General features: G+C 43.6%; 1 protein-coding gene across 4 annotated transcripts in view; it reads right to left on the reverse strand.

Moving 5' to 3' along the window:
- LOC105476276 (hepatic and glial cell adhesion molecule) overlaps positions 1 to 15,970 on the reverse strand; it is a 31,467-nt gene extending 15,497 nt beyond the window's left edge. Inside the window, exons 1-2 of one of the 4 annotated variants that reach the window (XM_071076021.1) lie at positions 15,018 to 15,970; positions 9,782 to 9,924 (exon numbers count right to left, since the gene is read on the reverse strand). In XM_071076021.1, coding sequence (XP_070932122.1) covers positions 9,782 to 9,842 — 61 coding nt within the window. In that variant the 5' untranslated portion in view covers positions 9,843 to 9,924; positions 15,018 to 15,970. Of the gene's footprint in view, positions 1 to 937; positions 1,396 to 9,781; positions 9,925 to 15,017 lie in introns of those variants that run through there. The other 3 variants (XM_071076020.1, XM_024791046.2, XM_011732050.3) reach the window with 3 other exon arrangements.
- Positions 15,971 to 16,816: the final 846 nt, after the last annotated feature.

The raw sequence follows: 16,816 nt of genomic DNA on the forward strand, positions 1-16,816 counted from the left end.
GCTCATTTCCCAACCCTAACACCCACTTATACTCCTACCTTTTTTCCCCATCTTTTAAAATTCAGTGCACACATTCCTTCTACCAGAAAACCTCCCCCTGATATTCCCACACCCTGTGTCCTACCGTATCAACCCCCGCTCCACCAGCACCACCTTCCCGGATGGGGTAGGTGACCTTTCTCTGATTGCTATGCATTCTCTGCATAATTGACTTATGATAGTTCCTGCAGTTTAGTAAAAAGATCTCTGCATCTCTTTGCCCCACTAAGTTGTGAATTCCTCAGCACTCTGTAACTGTGTGTGTGTGTGTGTGTGTGTGTGTGTGCGCGCGCGCGTGCGCGCGCATATGTGTATGTACTCATAAATAGGTATACTTAAATAAGATCACTTCTCGAAGGATTGGTAGGGGGCGGTAGAGGAGGTAAGCAGCTATGGAGTGGAGTGAATTATGGATAGATGGGTATGGCTATCCCACACTAGGAGGCTCATTATCTCCAAAGATTCTTTCATCTGCCTTACTCTTCCACACTCAGAGAGGCCAGAGTCGGGGACTGGGGAGGTACAAAAAGAAGATTTCCCCTACCCCCGCCCCTCAAGCCCCACCACAATCCCTTGGAAAGAATGCCGGACTGGCCCACGCCAACAAGTCATCCCATACGAAATGGCCCAGTGCCCGCCATCTAATGTACTGAATGCCGTGGGAGCTCCAAAGTCATGCAGCCTTTTGGGGGAAGGGGGCAGGGGCCGCGCGGGAGGCACACGGAATAAAGAAATATGCTCAACACTAATGCCTGAATTCCCTGAGATGCTTCCCACGGCAGCTGAGCTCTCCCCTACTCCCGCCCCAAAGGCATTCAGGCCCTCCACTCTCCCCTCCCTCTGCTGCAAAAGCCCCGGGTCCTTTCTTCAGACCCTTTCTTACCCTCTGGCCTCCTACCTGTCTGGATCAGAAGAAGGTAGACAAAAGGAGCGAGGTGCAGGGCCCTGGAGGCTCTGGACAGGGCTCCCCTTTCTCTCTTCATTTTGGATGGCGTTCTCCAGCTCTAGTGGAGACAATTAGCATGATTTCTCCACTCTGGGCACGTCCCCTTTGTACCACTCGGAGTTTCTCTGCCCGAACACAACCCTGCCAACTTCCCTCTGAATACACAGAGCTCTGTGTATTGCTGGACTTGTTCTTTCCTCTCCCTCAGACCTGGCATTTTCTAGTTTCCTAGCCCTACATCCCCAGTTTGGAAGCGGGTATCTGCTTAGGAGATAATCTCCAACTCAGGTTCCAACATGGGGGGCGCCGGCAGCCCAGCAGTTGGTTGCTTGTCGGTGCTGAGCCCCACTACCTGGGGAGATGAGGATCTGGGCTCAGAGCACTGAGCTGGGACACACACTTAACTGGATTTTGTGTCCCAACCTACCCTGTCTCTACCTCACAGTCCTTCTCCCTGAGGAGGAGGGTACATGCCAGGACAGACCTCCAATAAGCTCTGAAAAGGGAGGGAGAAGAGCTTTTAAAAAACTGGGAAGTGAAAGACTCCAGAGAATTGCTGAAGAAATGGAAAACCCCTGTTCCATCCCAAAGGAAGAAGACTGGAAAACAGCTTGAATTCTATTATTTTTACACTTGTCTTTCTCTGGCTTGGAATTTTCTCTTCTATCATAGAACCACATAGATGCTGGAGACCTCTTTCCAGAAGCCACTCTGTTCATTCCCCTGCTTTCAGCCAATTTTCTAGAACATGTCAGAGCAAAATGAAGGTAATGTCCTAATAGCCAGCATCCTAGGGTTCTATTATCAGCTTAGGAGCCTAGCTTTGCGCTCCTGTCTCAAGGCTGTGAAGAGGAGAAACACCCTAGCTCTACTCTGACCCCCATTCATGTGTTCACACCATTTCATGAGGGCGGCCAAGGGAATGGATGCCTAGTAACTGTGATCTTGGGATGGGCTTGCAACCTCTTTGAGCCTCCAATTTCTCATCTGTAAAATGGGGAAAATAATAGCTTTCTTGAGGGGAATTGTTGGGAAGATTGATGAAGATTTGGTATAGAAGAGTACCTAGCAAATCTTTTGTTACAGAGATGACATTTTAAATTTTTTAAAAATTGCCTTTTCTTGTTTCTTTTTTCATTCATGCTGGGATCTTTATATTTTTGGGAGACCAAACTTCACAACTTCCTTCTTGATCATCCCTAAACCCTGGTCTTGGTTTTGTAAATGCAGCAATTATCTCTCTGAATATTCTTCAACTTTCCAGAACTGAAGCATTATTACATAGCCCTTCTGAGCCTCGGCAGAGGGAGAAGAGTTGGGAGGCACTGAACTTCACAGAACTCTCCGAAAACATTCTGAAATATATAAAGGGGATTCTTTTTTTTTTTTTTTTTTTTTTTTTTTTGAGACGGAGTCTCGCTTTGTCGCCCTGGCTGGAGTGCAGTGGCCGGATCTCAGCTCACTGCAAGCTCTGCCTCCCGGGTTCACGCCATTCTCCTGCCTCAGCCTCCCGAGTAGCTGGGACTACAGGCGCCCGCCACCTCGCCCGGCTAGTTTTTTGTATTTTTAGTAGAGATGGTGTTTCACCGTGTTAGCCAGGATGGTCTCGATCTCCTGACCTCGTGATCCACCCGTCTCGGCCTCCCAAAGTGCTGGGATTACAATAAAGGGGATTCTTTTTTCCTTCTGCATTTTGGTGTTTATGACTCAAGGCACCTTTCTTCCACTGGAAGAGCTAATGTTATTATAGCAGTACACAAAAAGAAAGAGTCAATATGCGGCTTCTGACATTTAAAATAGCATTTCAAAGTCCATAGTAAGATGAAAGGCTTAGCCAGTCTTTGTAAGGGACAAAAGAGTATTCTAATTTCTTTTATCTACCCCTTGACATATCATAGATCAGCCTGTGGACTAGATCTCAGAGTCCTTCTGGAGTATAGATAAATGGCCCCTTGGCCTGTGATAGCTGGGCCTTGAGGCTTATGGATGGGAGTAAAAGGAGGATGCAGTGTTTGGAAAATAGAAAGCCTGAAGTCTGCCCTTGTTATCCTGAAGCACTGTGGAAAGAAAAATGTGCTAGAGGGAGACTAAGAGGATCTAAGTTCTCAATATCCCCACTTCCCTGCCCCAGAGGTGGCTCTTTATACCTGCACAGAATTTGCAAGGGTTTCTAGGTTTCCAGAAGCCCTTGAGGAGACTCAGAAGTGCCGAGAAGATAAAGAACTGGCAGGAAGCAGAAGACTGAGCAAAGGCACTGCCATGTACAGGGATTCTGAGGCCAGAGGCAACAGCTGGGGCCACCTACTGCTGTGCTGGGAGCCTCAGGTAGCTCACCAGGCCAGGAAAAAATGTTGACTCCGAGTAGAGACTGGTGGGAAACCTGAGAATACCACACAGGTCCACAGACACCGTCTCCCTCTGTTGCCACAAGGTTACTTCAGCCACACCACCTATATTTACCCCAACTCTTATTAGAGAGGAGCTGGTGTTGGGAGAGGACAATTGGAAAGACTGCTTGAACAATTGCCTGAGCTGTCCAAGCAGAGACTGAGCTACCTAAAGACAGTGTGAAAATGGTTGGATCAGACTGGGCTTACTGAGATGGAGTGATATTTTCCTCTGCTACCCTGGGGGGTGAGAGGCTCATGTGGAAGATCACAGCAACTACAAAGACATAAAGGCATTCCCTTTCCTTTGTACGTCTGAATGTACAAGGAGCAATTTTGCAATCTTGCTTCCAGTGAATGAGTAGGCCTTTAGAAACTTATAATCATCTACTTATGTGCCTTTCTCTCCTAACAAAGAGTTCTTTGATTTAAGAGCTGTCTTATTTGTCTCTCTGTCCATAGTACCGAATACAGGGCAGGCACATAGTAGGTGCTCAACAGGCAGTTGCCAAATATTGAATGGATAAGCCCTTGCCTTAGTTCCTTTACAGGGGCTTCTCAAGCAGCTGGACAACTGGGGGTTGGGGAGGGGGGTGAGCAAGGGAGTGAGGCTACAGTTTATGGACACATATGAGGCACCCCTTGGGAATTCCCAGAAATAACCGGGGCTCACTTTGAGTGGGGACACTGATCCAATAGGCAATTGACTTACAGAAACATAAAGTAACAGCCTCACACATGACACGGAGTGTTTATCTCAGCTGTCTTGGCTCGCCTTATGTTATCCTTCCTTGTGTTCTTTGAGTTTTTTCCTCTGGGTGTGTCTGTCTCATGTAATTGTTGATGATGCTGGCTGTTTTATTTTTTTAAGGGATATTCTGACTATTAATGTCACATTTCTTTAATGTCAAAAATATATTTATATTTGTTAGTCCACATGTCCAATTTTTGGATCAGTAAGTGTGGTTATTGTGGCCATCTCCTCATGAGCCTGCAAGCCTTTCTGGAGCAGGGAACGAAATTCTTCATTCCTCTGGGTCTCCCCATGGGGCCCAATTCTGAGCTCTGCATAACGAGGCTGCTCCAACAATGGTGTCGACAAACTACTTGACTGATGGCAGTCATCCCTTGCTTAGCCAAGGCCCACGGCCCTGCCTTTCGTGAGCACTCTGACAGATTCATTTCTGAGGGCACTGTCCTCTTCTGAGCAGCGTAGCCCAGTTCTCTTGGCCCCTTCGCTGCACACAGTTGCTTCAGAATACTCCTTATTTGGAAACCCCTCTGGGGCTCTGGAATCGACTTCTCTCCCCTGCAACAGCGGCAGCCCTGGCTGCTGGTCCTCACACCTCTGCACTGAGCACCCAGACAGAGCCCCTGCAGCTCAAGATGGAGCACCTCAACACAAATTCACCACCAGCAGAAACTCAGAAGTATCTGTCTCTAGAATGGGAGGAAGGAGGAAGCTAGTGATTTTAACCGAATCACCACCCAATGCAAACCTCTGTGAGAGCAGCCCAAAACAACAAATAAACAAACAAAAAAGGAGGCTAAGAAATTGTAAAACTGAACTCTATCTTCCAAGAACTGAAGGTCTTGTAACAGTCACAGAGCAGCGGACTCACTGTGCAGCAAGAGACACTTACGATAACCTTGTCTCACTTCTCCATTTTTTCAGATGAGGAAACCAAGGAGTAGGTTAAGTAATTTGCCCAAAGGTAAACGGCTATCTACTGATGGACCCTGGACTCCCAATGTTACTTAAAAACAAATGAACAAGCAAAAATCATTTAAAAATTACTTAATAGTAAAGACAAGAAAAAATAACACACACATGAATGACATGTGAATAAGAACCATTTTAAGTAATTCTACTATTAGAAGTAAGAGTGTCCCCACCCACCTGGCCTGTTCCTCTGTCTCCAGGGAATAATGATAATACTACAAGAGAGGTTTAGAAACCACGCTTACTAATAATATCCCATCAGTGGTGACTTTTATGTTTAGCATGCCTTCTCCTCCCCTTCATTCACTTCCTGCTATTAATTGAGTCGTATCTGTCTCCTCCACTAAATCCTGAATCATTATTGGTAGCAGAAGGAGAAAAAGCCTTCCAACTAATGGCGCCAAAATTCCTATGAGTGAGGAAATTTTCTTTAGCGAGAAAGTTACCTTGATATGCCACATGAAGTAGAAGGTAAGACCTTGAGCATTAAGAGTCAAGGAACACAAAGATAAATTGCTCCTCGTTAGAAATAAAGAGGAATTTGGGGGCAAGGAAAGTACAAAGAGAAGAGAGATGAAGACAGGAAGAGGGGATGGTGGGGAATTGAAGAAAATTTAAGAGCAGCTTGCATTGTTACACTGTATACCTCCCCTCCTTTGTCTTCTTCAAAACTTCAACTTGAAGAAAACTTCTTCTTCAAAACTTTACTATTCTCAAATGCAGTATGTGTGTATGCTTCTAGCCAATAAAATATGGCAAAGGTGATGGGATAGGCACCCTCTTGATTAGGTTACAACATAGAAGACATAAACCAGAGAGAGATTGTCTAGTGTACTACCATGGCATGAGAGGCCCCTGTGGCAAGGAACTGCTGGCCTCCTCTAGGAGCTGAGAGCCACTGTCAGTCAACAGCCAGCAAAGGAAAAAAAACAAAAAACAAAACAAAAAAAGGAACCTCAGTGCTACAACCACAAGGAACTGAATTCTTCCAACAACCATATGAGCTTGGAAGAGGCCCCCCCCCGCCAGGCTTCAGAAAGGAACTTGGACAGCTGACACCTTAATTGAAGTCTGGTGAGAGACCCTGAGCAGCAGACCTATCTAAGCTGTGCGTGAACTCCTGACCCAAAGAAACTGTAAGAAAATAAATGTATTCTGCCAGGCATGGTGGTTCATGCCTGTAATCCCAGCACTTTGAGAGGATGAGGCAGGTAGATGGCTGGAGCCCAGGAGTTGGAGACCAGCCTGGGTAACATGCAAAACCCTGTCTCCACAAAAAATACAAAAAATTAGCCGGGCATGATGGTATGTGCCTGTAGTCCCAGTGACTCTGGAGGCTGAGGTGAGAGGATCCTTTGAGCCCAGGAGGTTGAGGCTCCAGTGAGCTGAGATTGTACCACTGCACTCCAGCCTGGGTGACAGAGCCAGAACCTGTCTCAAATAATAATAATACATGTATGCTGTTTTAAGCTGCTAAATGTGCAGTATTTGTTATGTAGCATAGAAAATGAATACAATTAGCATGTGTGCATTTATACTGACAAAGAGGACTGAGTTCTAGGTTTGGTACAACATGGTATGGAAAAAGGACGGCATATGTCAAACTGTGAAATGAGCTCTAAACTGACTAATTCAGCTGAAGAAGGAGAACGGAGTCAGGGATGATCTTGAAAACCTAGGCCTTCAAAAATTTGAAGAAATATTGGTATCTTAATTTGGGTTTCCTCAGAGGCAAATTCTAAGTCAAGAAGTCAAATAGTTTATCCAAAAGGTAATTGCAGCAGAACCAGGTAGTATATTGGGGGAATGAAACTGGAAGGAAAGGAAGCCAGTAAAGGCTGCATATAAAGTAAATCACTATTGTGGGCAGCTAGAGCTTATTCTTCCTGGGAGCCCTGGGTGGTAGTAAAGAATATGCCTCCTAGGGGATAGGGAGCTGGGGTATTTATCCACCAACTGCCATCAGATATGAGCTAAGGGGCTGCTTCTGAGGGGTAAGGAGAGGTTAATTTCTGAGGCTTCTTACCTCCCTGTTCTCTTTTTTTCTCTCTCTCTTTCTCTCTCTCTCTCTGTGTGTGTGTGAGAGAGAGAGAGACAGAGAGAGTGCTACTCTGCATTTGACACTGTTAACCACTACACACACACACACACACACACACACACACATACACACACACACACACACATATATATATATATATATATATGCTTATTTATTTCTTCCAACCCTATCTTACAAACAAGAAAACAAACTTCTGAGAGGTCAGCAGCTTGTTGAGGTCACATAGCTGTTAAATGGCAGAATTTGGATTAGATCCCAGACTGATCACCAAAAAAGCTTAGGCTTTTGACCAACCCCTAAAGCACCAGTAGGAAGTCCTCCTCCTGGTATAAGCTTTTACCATCCAGGACCTACTCCCTAAGCTCTGGATATGAATCAGCCCTCTCTCCCTACTCCTTGGACCTGCTGGTATTGGTGAAGGTATTTTCTTTTTCTTTTCTTTTTTTTTTTTGAGATGGAGTCTTGCTCTGTCACCCAGGCTGGAATGAATGCAGTGGCGTGATCTCTGCTCACTGTAGCCTCCGCCTCCCAGGTTTGAGCACTTATCTGCCTCAGCCTCCTGAGTAGCCGGGACTACAGGTGCCCGCCATCACGCCTGGCCAATTTTTTTTTTGTACTTTTAGTAGAGATGAGGTTTCACCATCTTGGCCAGGCTGGTCTTGAACTCCTGACCTCATGATCCACCCACCTGGGCCTCCCAAAGTGCTGGGATTACAGAGTGAGTCACCACGCCTGGCCTAGTGATGAAGGTATTTTCATTTTTATTTTTTGTTGTATAAATCTATATGCAAATGGTACTGGTGTTGTCTCTACCATAAGTTTGATTTCTCCTAAAGGACAGAGGACTCAGGAGGCAAACACCAGTCAGAGAATTTGTAGAGCTGCAGCACATTGCCTGGGAAACAACGAGTTTGTATGAGGCTTTGTGTTGAGAGGAGGCAGGCCCCAGCTCCTACAGCAACCTCTGAATAAGAGACAGATTAGCCAGCTCCCTTCGGAACAAAACAAGCTTTCTGTATGCCTGGACAGTGAGGAATGGCCCCCCTCCAAGAACCATTTTTTTCTATTCGTTTTCTTTCTAAAGTTCTCCTAGGTGGTCCTACTCTGGGGGCCTCTGAAAAACATCAAATAGAAAGTAGAAATGGAGTCAAAAGGCACCTTCATCCTGAACATTGGTTTTGCTGGCTGCAGATTTCTGTAAACATGAAGAGTTACTCAGATGAAAAGGGTTCTGTAGAGATATGGTGTCTCCACAAGATGTGGAGTTTGTTGGGAGAAATACATGATCCCGGGGGTGGCATGGGGTCCTGGGTAAATTTTGGAAGGGCAGCAAGGAGGTGCTCCCATTTCTCTACTGAAAACAGGAGAACATCAAAGTCTTTTATACTGAGAGTAAATATTTGATTTTTGAATAGAATTCCGGCCCCCTCAGAAACTGAGAGGGATTCAGGCTTGTGTCCATGGTTGCTAAACGTGCTCTATTCAGCCACTCTCCAGAGGAACAAAGAGGAGAAATTAATTAGCATTAAAGGGCTGGAAAGATCCAGCTTTTGCTGACCTACTTAAGATGCAGCAAGGACATTCTGGAGAATGTCTCTGGAGATCTGTTCTTGTAAAGCTTCAGTGCTCAAATACAAACAGGTTGAAAAATCATGGGGAAGCCACAAATTACACCCCAACTCATGAAAGGCTTCATTGTTTCCCTTCTCCTAGATCCTCAGATGGTGTCGACCCACCAACCGTGTCAGGGGAAGGATTCGCCACCCTCTGCCGTTGTTCACCCTCCTACCAAAGAGGGGGGCTCAGAAATGGGAATCAGCTGGCTAGCATCTGATAATTGCCTACTGTGTGAAGAACACTCTATGTTCCAAACATTAATAAGAGTGGTGGGATATGGAAGAGGAGGAAGGCGGCACATTCAAAAGTAATAGACGACAGGATCCTTGGATCCCTGTCTAGGAGCTGAAATATATTATAGCCGGGAAGGCTGCGCCTACATCTATAAGCAAGTATAATTGATAAAATATTTGCACTGCTCTTTACAAATTATCTTTTAGAATATTTTTTATTTAACCTTCTAACAACACTGTGCAGTGGGATTTTTTTTTTCTTCATTTTTTCCAGGAGGATCGTGAAGCTTAGAGAGGTTAAATAACCTGCTCCAAGTCACACATTTTACAAGTTGGCACAGCCTAGACTTAACTGTGCTTCCTGTCTAGTGTTCATAATGCTGTACGCCTGAAAGAGGTTGCCTTTACATTTTACAAGTTGGCACAGCCTAGACTGAGCTGTGCTTCCTATCTAGTGTTCATAATGCTGTACCCCTGAAAGAGGTTGCCTTCAGTCAGGCCCAGAAGTAAAAACTAAGTAGGGAAAGGAGAGTTCTGAAACAAGATGTGAGAAAAGGGATCAGGCAGGTGACAGGACCGTCAGAAACAAAGCTTAGTCAGCAAGGGAAACAGAGCCCCCACTGGTTAGGCCAGGGACACTAAGAAGATAGATTTGTGATACACAGGATTCAACATGGGGAGGAACCACATTTCTTCAAAGAAGGCCCTAGCTAAGTTGTTAGCAGAGGTGGCTTGAAGACAGCCCCCAATTTTTCCCCTTGTTGCAGTACTTACAGGATTTGGCTTTGTCTAGTTTACAGATTCTTGCCAAAGTCAGGCCTCCAAGATTCTGCATCTGGTTTGTTGCCCAGCAAACTAAGGAATGTGATTTGTCAAGATCATCTGGTTGTAAGTGCCTGAAGTTCAACTGGAGCTATCTGAAACAAACAGGGAAGAATTTCTTGCATTATGTAAGAAAATTTTTCAGGGAGCAGGAATAATTGGAAATAAGGCAGTATGCTGTATCTGTACTGCCAAATATAGTAGCCATTAATTAGCCCATGTGGCTAGTGGGACTGAGGAAATACATTATAAATTCCATTTAATTGTAATTAAACTTAACACACGTATCTAGTGGTTAACATATTGGACAGTGCAGCTTGTCATGCAGGCAGGAGAAGAAGACTCTTGATGGAGCTAGTTAAAAAATAATCTTGGCAAAAGGCTGTGGCTTAGGTCACATGCACAGCTCTGGATCAATCACTGTAGCAAGGAGACTAGAACACTATCCCAGGCTGGGCCATGTACTTAACCCCACAGTCACAGGTGGGGCCATTGCTAGAAAAAGTGGGAGAAGAGATGCTGGGAAGACAAATCAAAATCTTCTAAGGTTTTATGACTTCTATCTTGCTTCCTAAAAGATATATTAGCAAGCATTTACTGAAAGTCTGTGATGTCTGATATATTTTACATGTGTAACATTACTTCTCACAAAACACAAACAAACCCTGAAGGGTCAATTAATATTACATATGTTACATATCTAGAAATAAAGACTCAGATAATGTGACTTGACCACAGACAGTGAATTGCAGAACTGGAGCATAAGCCCAAGTTGGTCTTTAAAACCCCTTTCTCCACTGTAATATGCTATCCCCAAAGATTTGGGATATAGAAAATGTGACTCTTAATAGTAGATAATTTAAACAATTACAGCAGAACACACACAAATGAATAACCTGGCTTTCTCCAAATAGTTATCTAGAGAGCCTTACTGCTTTTTTTAAAAAATAAAATTCTATTTTCATTTATTTTTATTGTGGTAAAATATACAAAATATACAGTTTATCATTTTAACTTTTTAAGGTATACATTTTAGTGGGATTTAGTACGTTCACACTGCTGTGCAGCCATCACACTATCTTCTCCAGAACTTTTTCCTCTTATTTTCTCTTTTAAGGCCTCATGTCTTACACCTTTTAGGGGTTACATTTTTAAAATTCCTTTTCAAAAATTGCTGTTAGAGCCGGCAAGCTATTTTTTTTTTTGACACGGAATCTCACTCTGGAATGCAGTGGCGCAGTCTCGGCTCACTGCAAGCTCCGCCTCCGGGTTCACGCCATTCTCCTGCCTCAGCCTCCTGAGTAGCTGGGTCTACAGGCGCCCGCCACCATGCCCAAGCTAATTTTTTGTATTTTTAGTAGAGACGGGGTTTCACCATGTTAGCCAGGATGATCTCAATCTCCTGACCTTGTGACCCGCCCGCCTTGGCCTCCCAAAGTGCTGGGATTACAGGCGTGAGCCACCATGCCCAGCCCTGCAACCTATTTTTAAAGTATCTTTAATGGTTAGAACTTTTATACTTCAAGAGATTTTTTTTTTTTTAAAAGTCAAGCATAGAGTGAATAATGTAAGTAACAAGGATAGATAAAATAATGTTGGCTAAAACTAGCTTCAAAGGAAAAGTCTCTCCTGACCAACATGGCGAAACCCTGACTCTACTTAACACAAAAAATTAGCTGGGCGTGATGGCACACGCCTGTAATCCCAGCTACTCGGGAGGCTGAGGCGGGAGAATCTCTTGAAGTTGGAGGCAGAGGTTGCAGTGAGCCAAGGTTGCATCACTGCACTTCAACCTGGGCGAGAGAATTTGTCTCAAAAAAAAAAAAAAAAAAAAAAAGGAAAAGTCTCCTACCTTAGTCAAGCTTCTTTGGCTTTTAAGAATAGATATCCCAGTGAAGTACCATCAGACAAGAGGCATATTGCATGAATACATAAGACCTGGATCTGGAATTGGAGGGCTCAGTTTTGAGGCCACTCCAGGAACCAGTTTTTGTAGGTAGCTCTGATTCATTCTGCTTGTCTCTTTTAGTCTCCAATATTTACCAATGGACTCATCTCAGAACTCGTTTATGGTCTACGTTACAAATCATATAAAACCTAATGCAAATTTGCATTAATAATAAATAACTTTATTGGCTCATGTATTTAGAAAGACTAGAGATGGGGTAGCATTGAGGTAATTCAGAGGCTCAACAGTGTCAGCAGGGAATAGAAAGAAGGACTTATTTATTTATTTATTTATTTATTTATTTATTTATTTATTTCTGATAGAGTCTTGCTCTGTCACAGAGGGAGCAGACAGCCAACAAGCCCTTCCTTGGAAGATCTGGATAGTGCATCTCTCAACTATCCTCGATGAATATTTGGCAATATAGAGAGATGCTGAAATCCCTGTTAATTTTCTTTTAATCACACACCAAGAGTAAGGAGAAAAAGACTTCTGCATCCGTGGTAAAATTAGAGAATCTTTTGCAAAAAGTATACAGCAGATGCTGTTGAGAAAACTGGGCTTAACTGGAGCAATCTGCTATTGGTGCCATTTACAGTGAAATGCTACTGCAGAGACCTGGTCTGCACAGGCAAGCAGAAGGACTCCTCTAGTTATCCTAGTTAAAAAGGTTATTTTGAGAGGTGAACAAGGAGGAGGAAGAAAAAGGACAGTGCTATGGTCCATTTTCAGGAAATAGCCCAGAATATCAGTTAGCCCTAGAACACCCTGCTGAAACTTGGGAGAGGGGCTGAAAGTGGGCATGACTCAGCTGCCTGAGGCTTCATTCCCCAAAATCCAGTTCCCCTGAGAGTAGAGATAGGCAGGTTTCTCACTTCTATAGATGTTCTCCTTAGGCTATGCCCTGAGAACTGACATGTGACCAAGTTTTCTAATTTGTTACAGGTGTGGGTCAGCCAGCAACAAATAGGAAAGTAGTGACCAAAAATGCAAACTGCTCCCTCATGCTCATGAAACAATCGGTTCTGTATGGGGTGGACCGCTGCCAAGGACCCAATGACTCGGGGCTTTGTGCGGACATGTCCAGGGATCCCCCAGACACAGAAAAGGGATTATATCCAACTCTGATGAGGAGTGCTCTGGAGCAGGGCCTCAACACTTGGGTGCCAGCAGCATCCATTCTTTTAAGTTACTGAGGAAGATAGACATTTCTAAGCAAACAGTTTCCTTGATGAGAAACCAACTCTGGTTATATAGAATATAAGCATTCCTGAAGAGGTCAGAAAAGGGGAACAGGGCCTTAGATGTGAATTCTCTGGACATATCAAGAATGTAGATTTTTGACTGGGTGTGGTGTCTCACAGTTGTAATCCTACCACTTTAGGAGGCCAAGGTAGGCAGATCACCTGAGGTCAGGAGTTCAAGACCAGCCTGGCCAACATGGTGAAACCCCCGTCTCTACTAAAAATACAAAAATTAGCTGGGCATGGTGGCGGGTGCCTGTAATCCCAGCTACTGGAGAGGCTGAGGCAGGAGAATCACTTGAACTCAGAAGGTGGAGGTTGCAGTGAGCCAAGATCGTGCCACTGCACTCCAGCCTGGGTGACAGAGCAAGACTCTGTCTCAAAAAAGAAGAATGTAGATTATGAAACCACTGGCCCAGTTGCTAGTGGGAGGCACAGACCTTGAGGTGGAGAGTTGAAGAAAGCAAGGAGATACCTAACAACACTTCTTCCCAAGTGTTGGTGTGCATGTATGTGTCTGTGTATGGAGGTGTGCAATTCAACCTCTCTGTTGCCTTCTCAAGTATTAGGTTGGTGCAAAAGTAAGTGGGGTTTTGGTACTAGCCACTGCAAAAACATACCAAATTGTAAAGACCATAAACACTATGAAGAAACTGCATCAACTAACGGGCAAAATAACCAGCTAGCATCATAATGACAGGATCAAATTCACACATAACAATATTAACCTTAAATGTAAATGGGCTAAATGCCCCAATTGAAAGACACAGACTGGCAAATTGGATAAAGAGTCAAGACCCATCAGTGTGCTGTACTCAGGAGACCCATCTCATGTGCAAAGACACACATAGGCTCAAAATAAAGGAACAGGAGAATATTTACCAAGCAAATGGTAAAGCAAAAAAAAAAGCAGGAGTTGCAATCCTAGTCTCTGATAAAACAGACTTTAAACCAACAAAGATAAAAAGAGACAAGGGTATTACATAATGGTAAAGGGATCAATGCACCAAAAAGAGCTAACTATCCTAAATATATATGCACCCAATACAGGAGCACCTAGATTCATAAAGCAAGTTCTTAGAGACCTACAAAGAGACTTAGACTCCCACACAATAATAGTCGGAGACTTTAACACTCCACTATCAATATTAGATCAATGAGACAGAAAATTAACAAGGATATTCAGGACTTTAACTCAGCTCTGGATCAAGCACACTTAACAGATATCTACAGAACTCTCCACCCCAAATCAACAGAATATACCTTCTTCTTAGCACCACATTGCACTTACTCTAAAATTGACCACATAATTGGTAGTAAAACACTCCTCAGCAAATGCAAAAGAACGGACATTATAACAGTCTTTCAGACCACAGAGCAATCAAATTAGAACTCAGGATTAAGAAATTCACTCAAAACCACACAACTACATGGAAACTGAACAACCTGCTCCTGAATGACTACTGGGTAAACAATGAAATTAAGACAGAAATAAGTTATTTGAAACCAATGAGAACAAAGACACAATGTACCAGAATCTCTGGGACACAGCTAAAGCAGTGTTTAGAGGGAAATTTATAGCACTTAAATGCCCACAGGAGAAAGCGGGAAAGATGTAAAATCGACACCCTAACATCACAATGAAAAGAGCTAGAGAAGCAAGAGCAAATATCAGAAGACAAGAAATAACTAAGATCAGAGCCGAAATGAAGGGGATAGAGACACGAAAAACCCTTCAAAAAATCCATGAATCCAGGATCTGGTTTTTTGAAAAGATTAACAAAATAGACTGATGATGGGTTGATGGTTGCAGCAAACCACTGTGGCACGTGTATACCTATGTAAAAAACCTGCATGTTCTGCACGTGTATCCCAGAACTTAAAGTATAATAATAAAAAAAAAAGTAATTGCGGTTTTGGACCATGAATTTTAAGTGATTATAACTAGGCTCAAACACATTTTTACTAATCAAAATAGAACCATTACAATCAGCACCTTTTTGCCAATAGGAAATAAGTTCGTTTATTCCTGTAGTGTAAGAAGCTGTGCTTCGGGATTCGCTGAACTCTTAAAAAGCATTTTCTGCATCCTGCTGGTTGTAGAAGTGTTTTCCCTGCAAAAAGTTGTTGAGATGCTTGAAGAAGTGGTAGTTGGTTTGGCCACAGGTCAGATGAATATGGCGGATGAGGCAAAATTTCATAGACCAATTTGTTCAACTTTTGAAGGGTTGGTTGTGCAACAAGTAGTCAGGCATTGTTGTTGTTGTGGAGAAGAACTGGGTGCTTTCTGTTGACCACTGTCAGCTGCAGGTGTTGCACTTTTCAGTGCCTCATTGATTTGCTAAGCATACTTCTCAGATGTGATGGTTTCACCAGGATTCAGAAAGCCACAATGGATCAGACGGGCCGCAGACCACCAAACGGTGACCATGACTTGTTTTGGTGCTCTGGGAAGTGCTGTGGAGCTTCTTCTGGGCCCAACCATTGAGCTGGATGTTGCCAGCTTTGTATAAAATCTACTTTTCATAGCACGTCTCAATCCAAGTGGAGAAATGTTTCATTGTTGTGTAGAACAAGAGAAGACAACACTTCAAAATGATAATTTTTTGATTTTCAGTTGGCTCATGAGGCACCCGCTTATCGAGCTTTTTCACCTTTCCAATTTGCTTCAAATGCCAAGTGGCCATAGAATGGTCAACATTGAGTTCTTCGGCAACTTCTCCTGTAGCTAGGAGAGGATCAGCTTCAATGATTGCTCTCAGTTGGTCATTGTCAACTTCCGATGGCCGGACACTACGCTCATGATCTTCAAGACTCTCATTTCCTTTGCAAAACTTTCTTTCTTTCTTTTAAAATTGAGACAGAGTCTCGTTCTGTCACTGGAGTACAGTGGCATGATCTCTGCTCACTGCAACCTCTGCCTCCCAGGTTCAAGCGATTCTCCCACCTCAGCCTCCTGAGTAGCTGGGATTACAGGTATGTGCCACCATGCCCAACTAATTTTTGTATTTTTAGTAGAGAAGGGGTTTCATCATGTTGGCCTGGCTGGTCTCAAACTCCTGACCTCAAGTGATCTGGATGCCTTGGCCTCCCAAAGTGCTGGGATTGCAGGTGTGAGCTGCCACACCTGGCCATCCTTTGCAAAACTTCTTGAACCACCACTGCACTGTATGTTCGCTAGCAGTTCCTGGGCCAAATGCATTCTTGATGTTGCAAGTTGTCTCTGCTGCTTTACAGCCCATTTTGAACTCGAATAAGAAAACTGCTTGCATTTGTTTTTTTGTCTAACATAATTTCCATAGTCTAAAATAAACATAAACAGCAAGAAATAAGTTATTAGCAAAAAAAAAGTGAGAAATGCCCATTAAACTGATGTATAACATAACCACATTTATTCAAGCATGTATTCCAACACGAAATGGCAAATTCCAACAATGCAAAAACCATAATTACTTTTGCACTCACCTAATAGTAGCTGTTTTTTGTTCCTTGCCCCTCTGGGTGGAGGTGGGATGGGTTTCCTTCTTGCTATGCAGTTACTCAGTGCTATTGCTAAACCACCTCCTCCCTTTTTCTTAACCTCACCTACAACTTTGAATCTCATGTCACCAGACTATACCATGCTTGGGTTTCCAAGTTATACTTATCCACCAACCTCCAAGCCTTTTCAAGATTGTTGCTTCTGGCTCTCTCCAACATCATTCTTGTTATATTTTTTGGTGATTTCGGTATCCTCATGGATCATCCAATCAATGCTCTGGTGCTCGGTTTCTATCCCTTCTCCAGTGATCTTGT

Source organism: Macaca nemestrina, chromosome 12 (genome assembly GCF_043159975.1).
Source record: "Macaca nemestrina isolate mMacNem1 chromosome 12, mMacNem.hap1, whole genome shotgun sequence".
In the NCBI taxonomy this organism is placed as follows: Eukaryota; Metazoa; Chordata; class Mammalia; order Primates; family Cercopithecidae; genus Macaca; species Macaca nemestrina.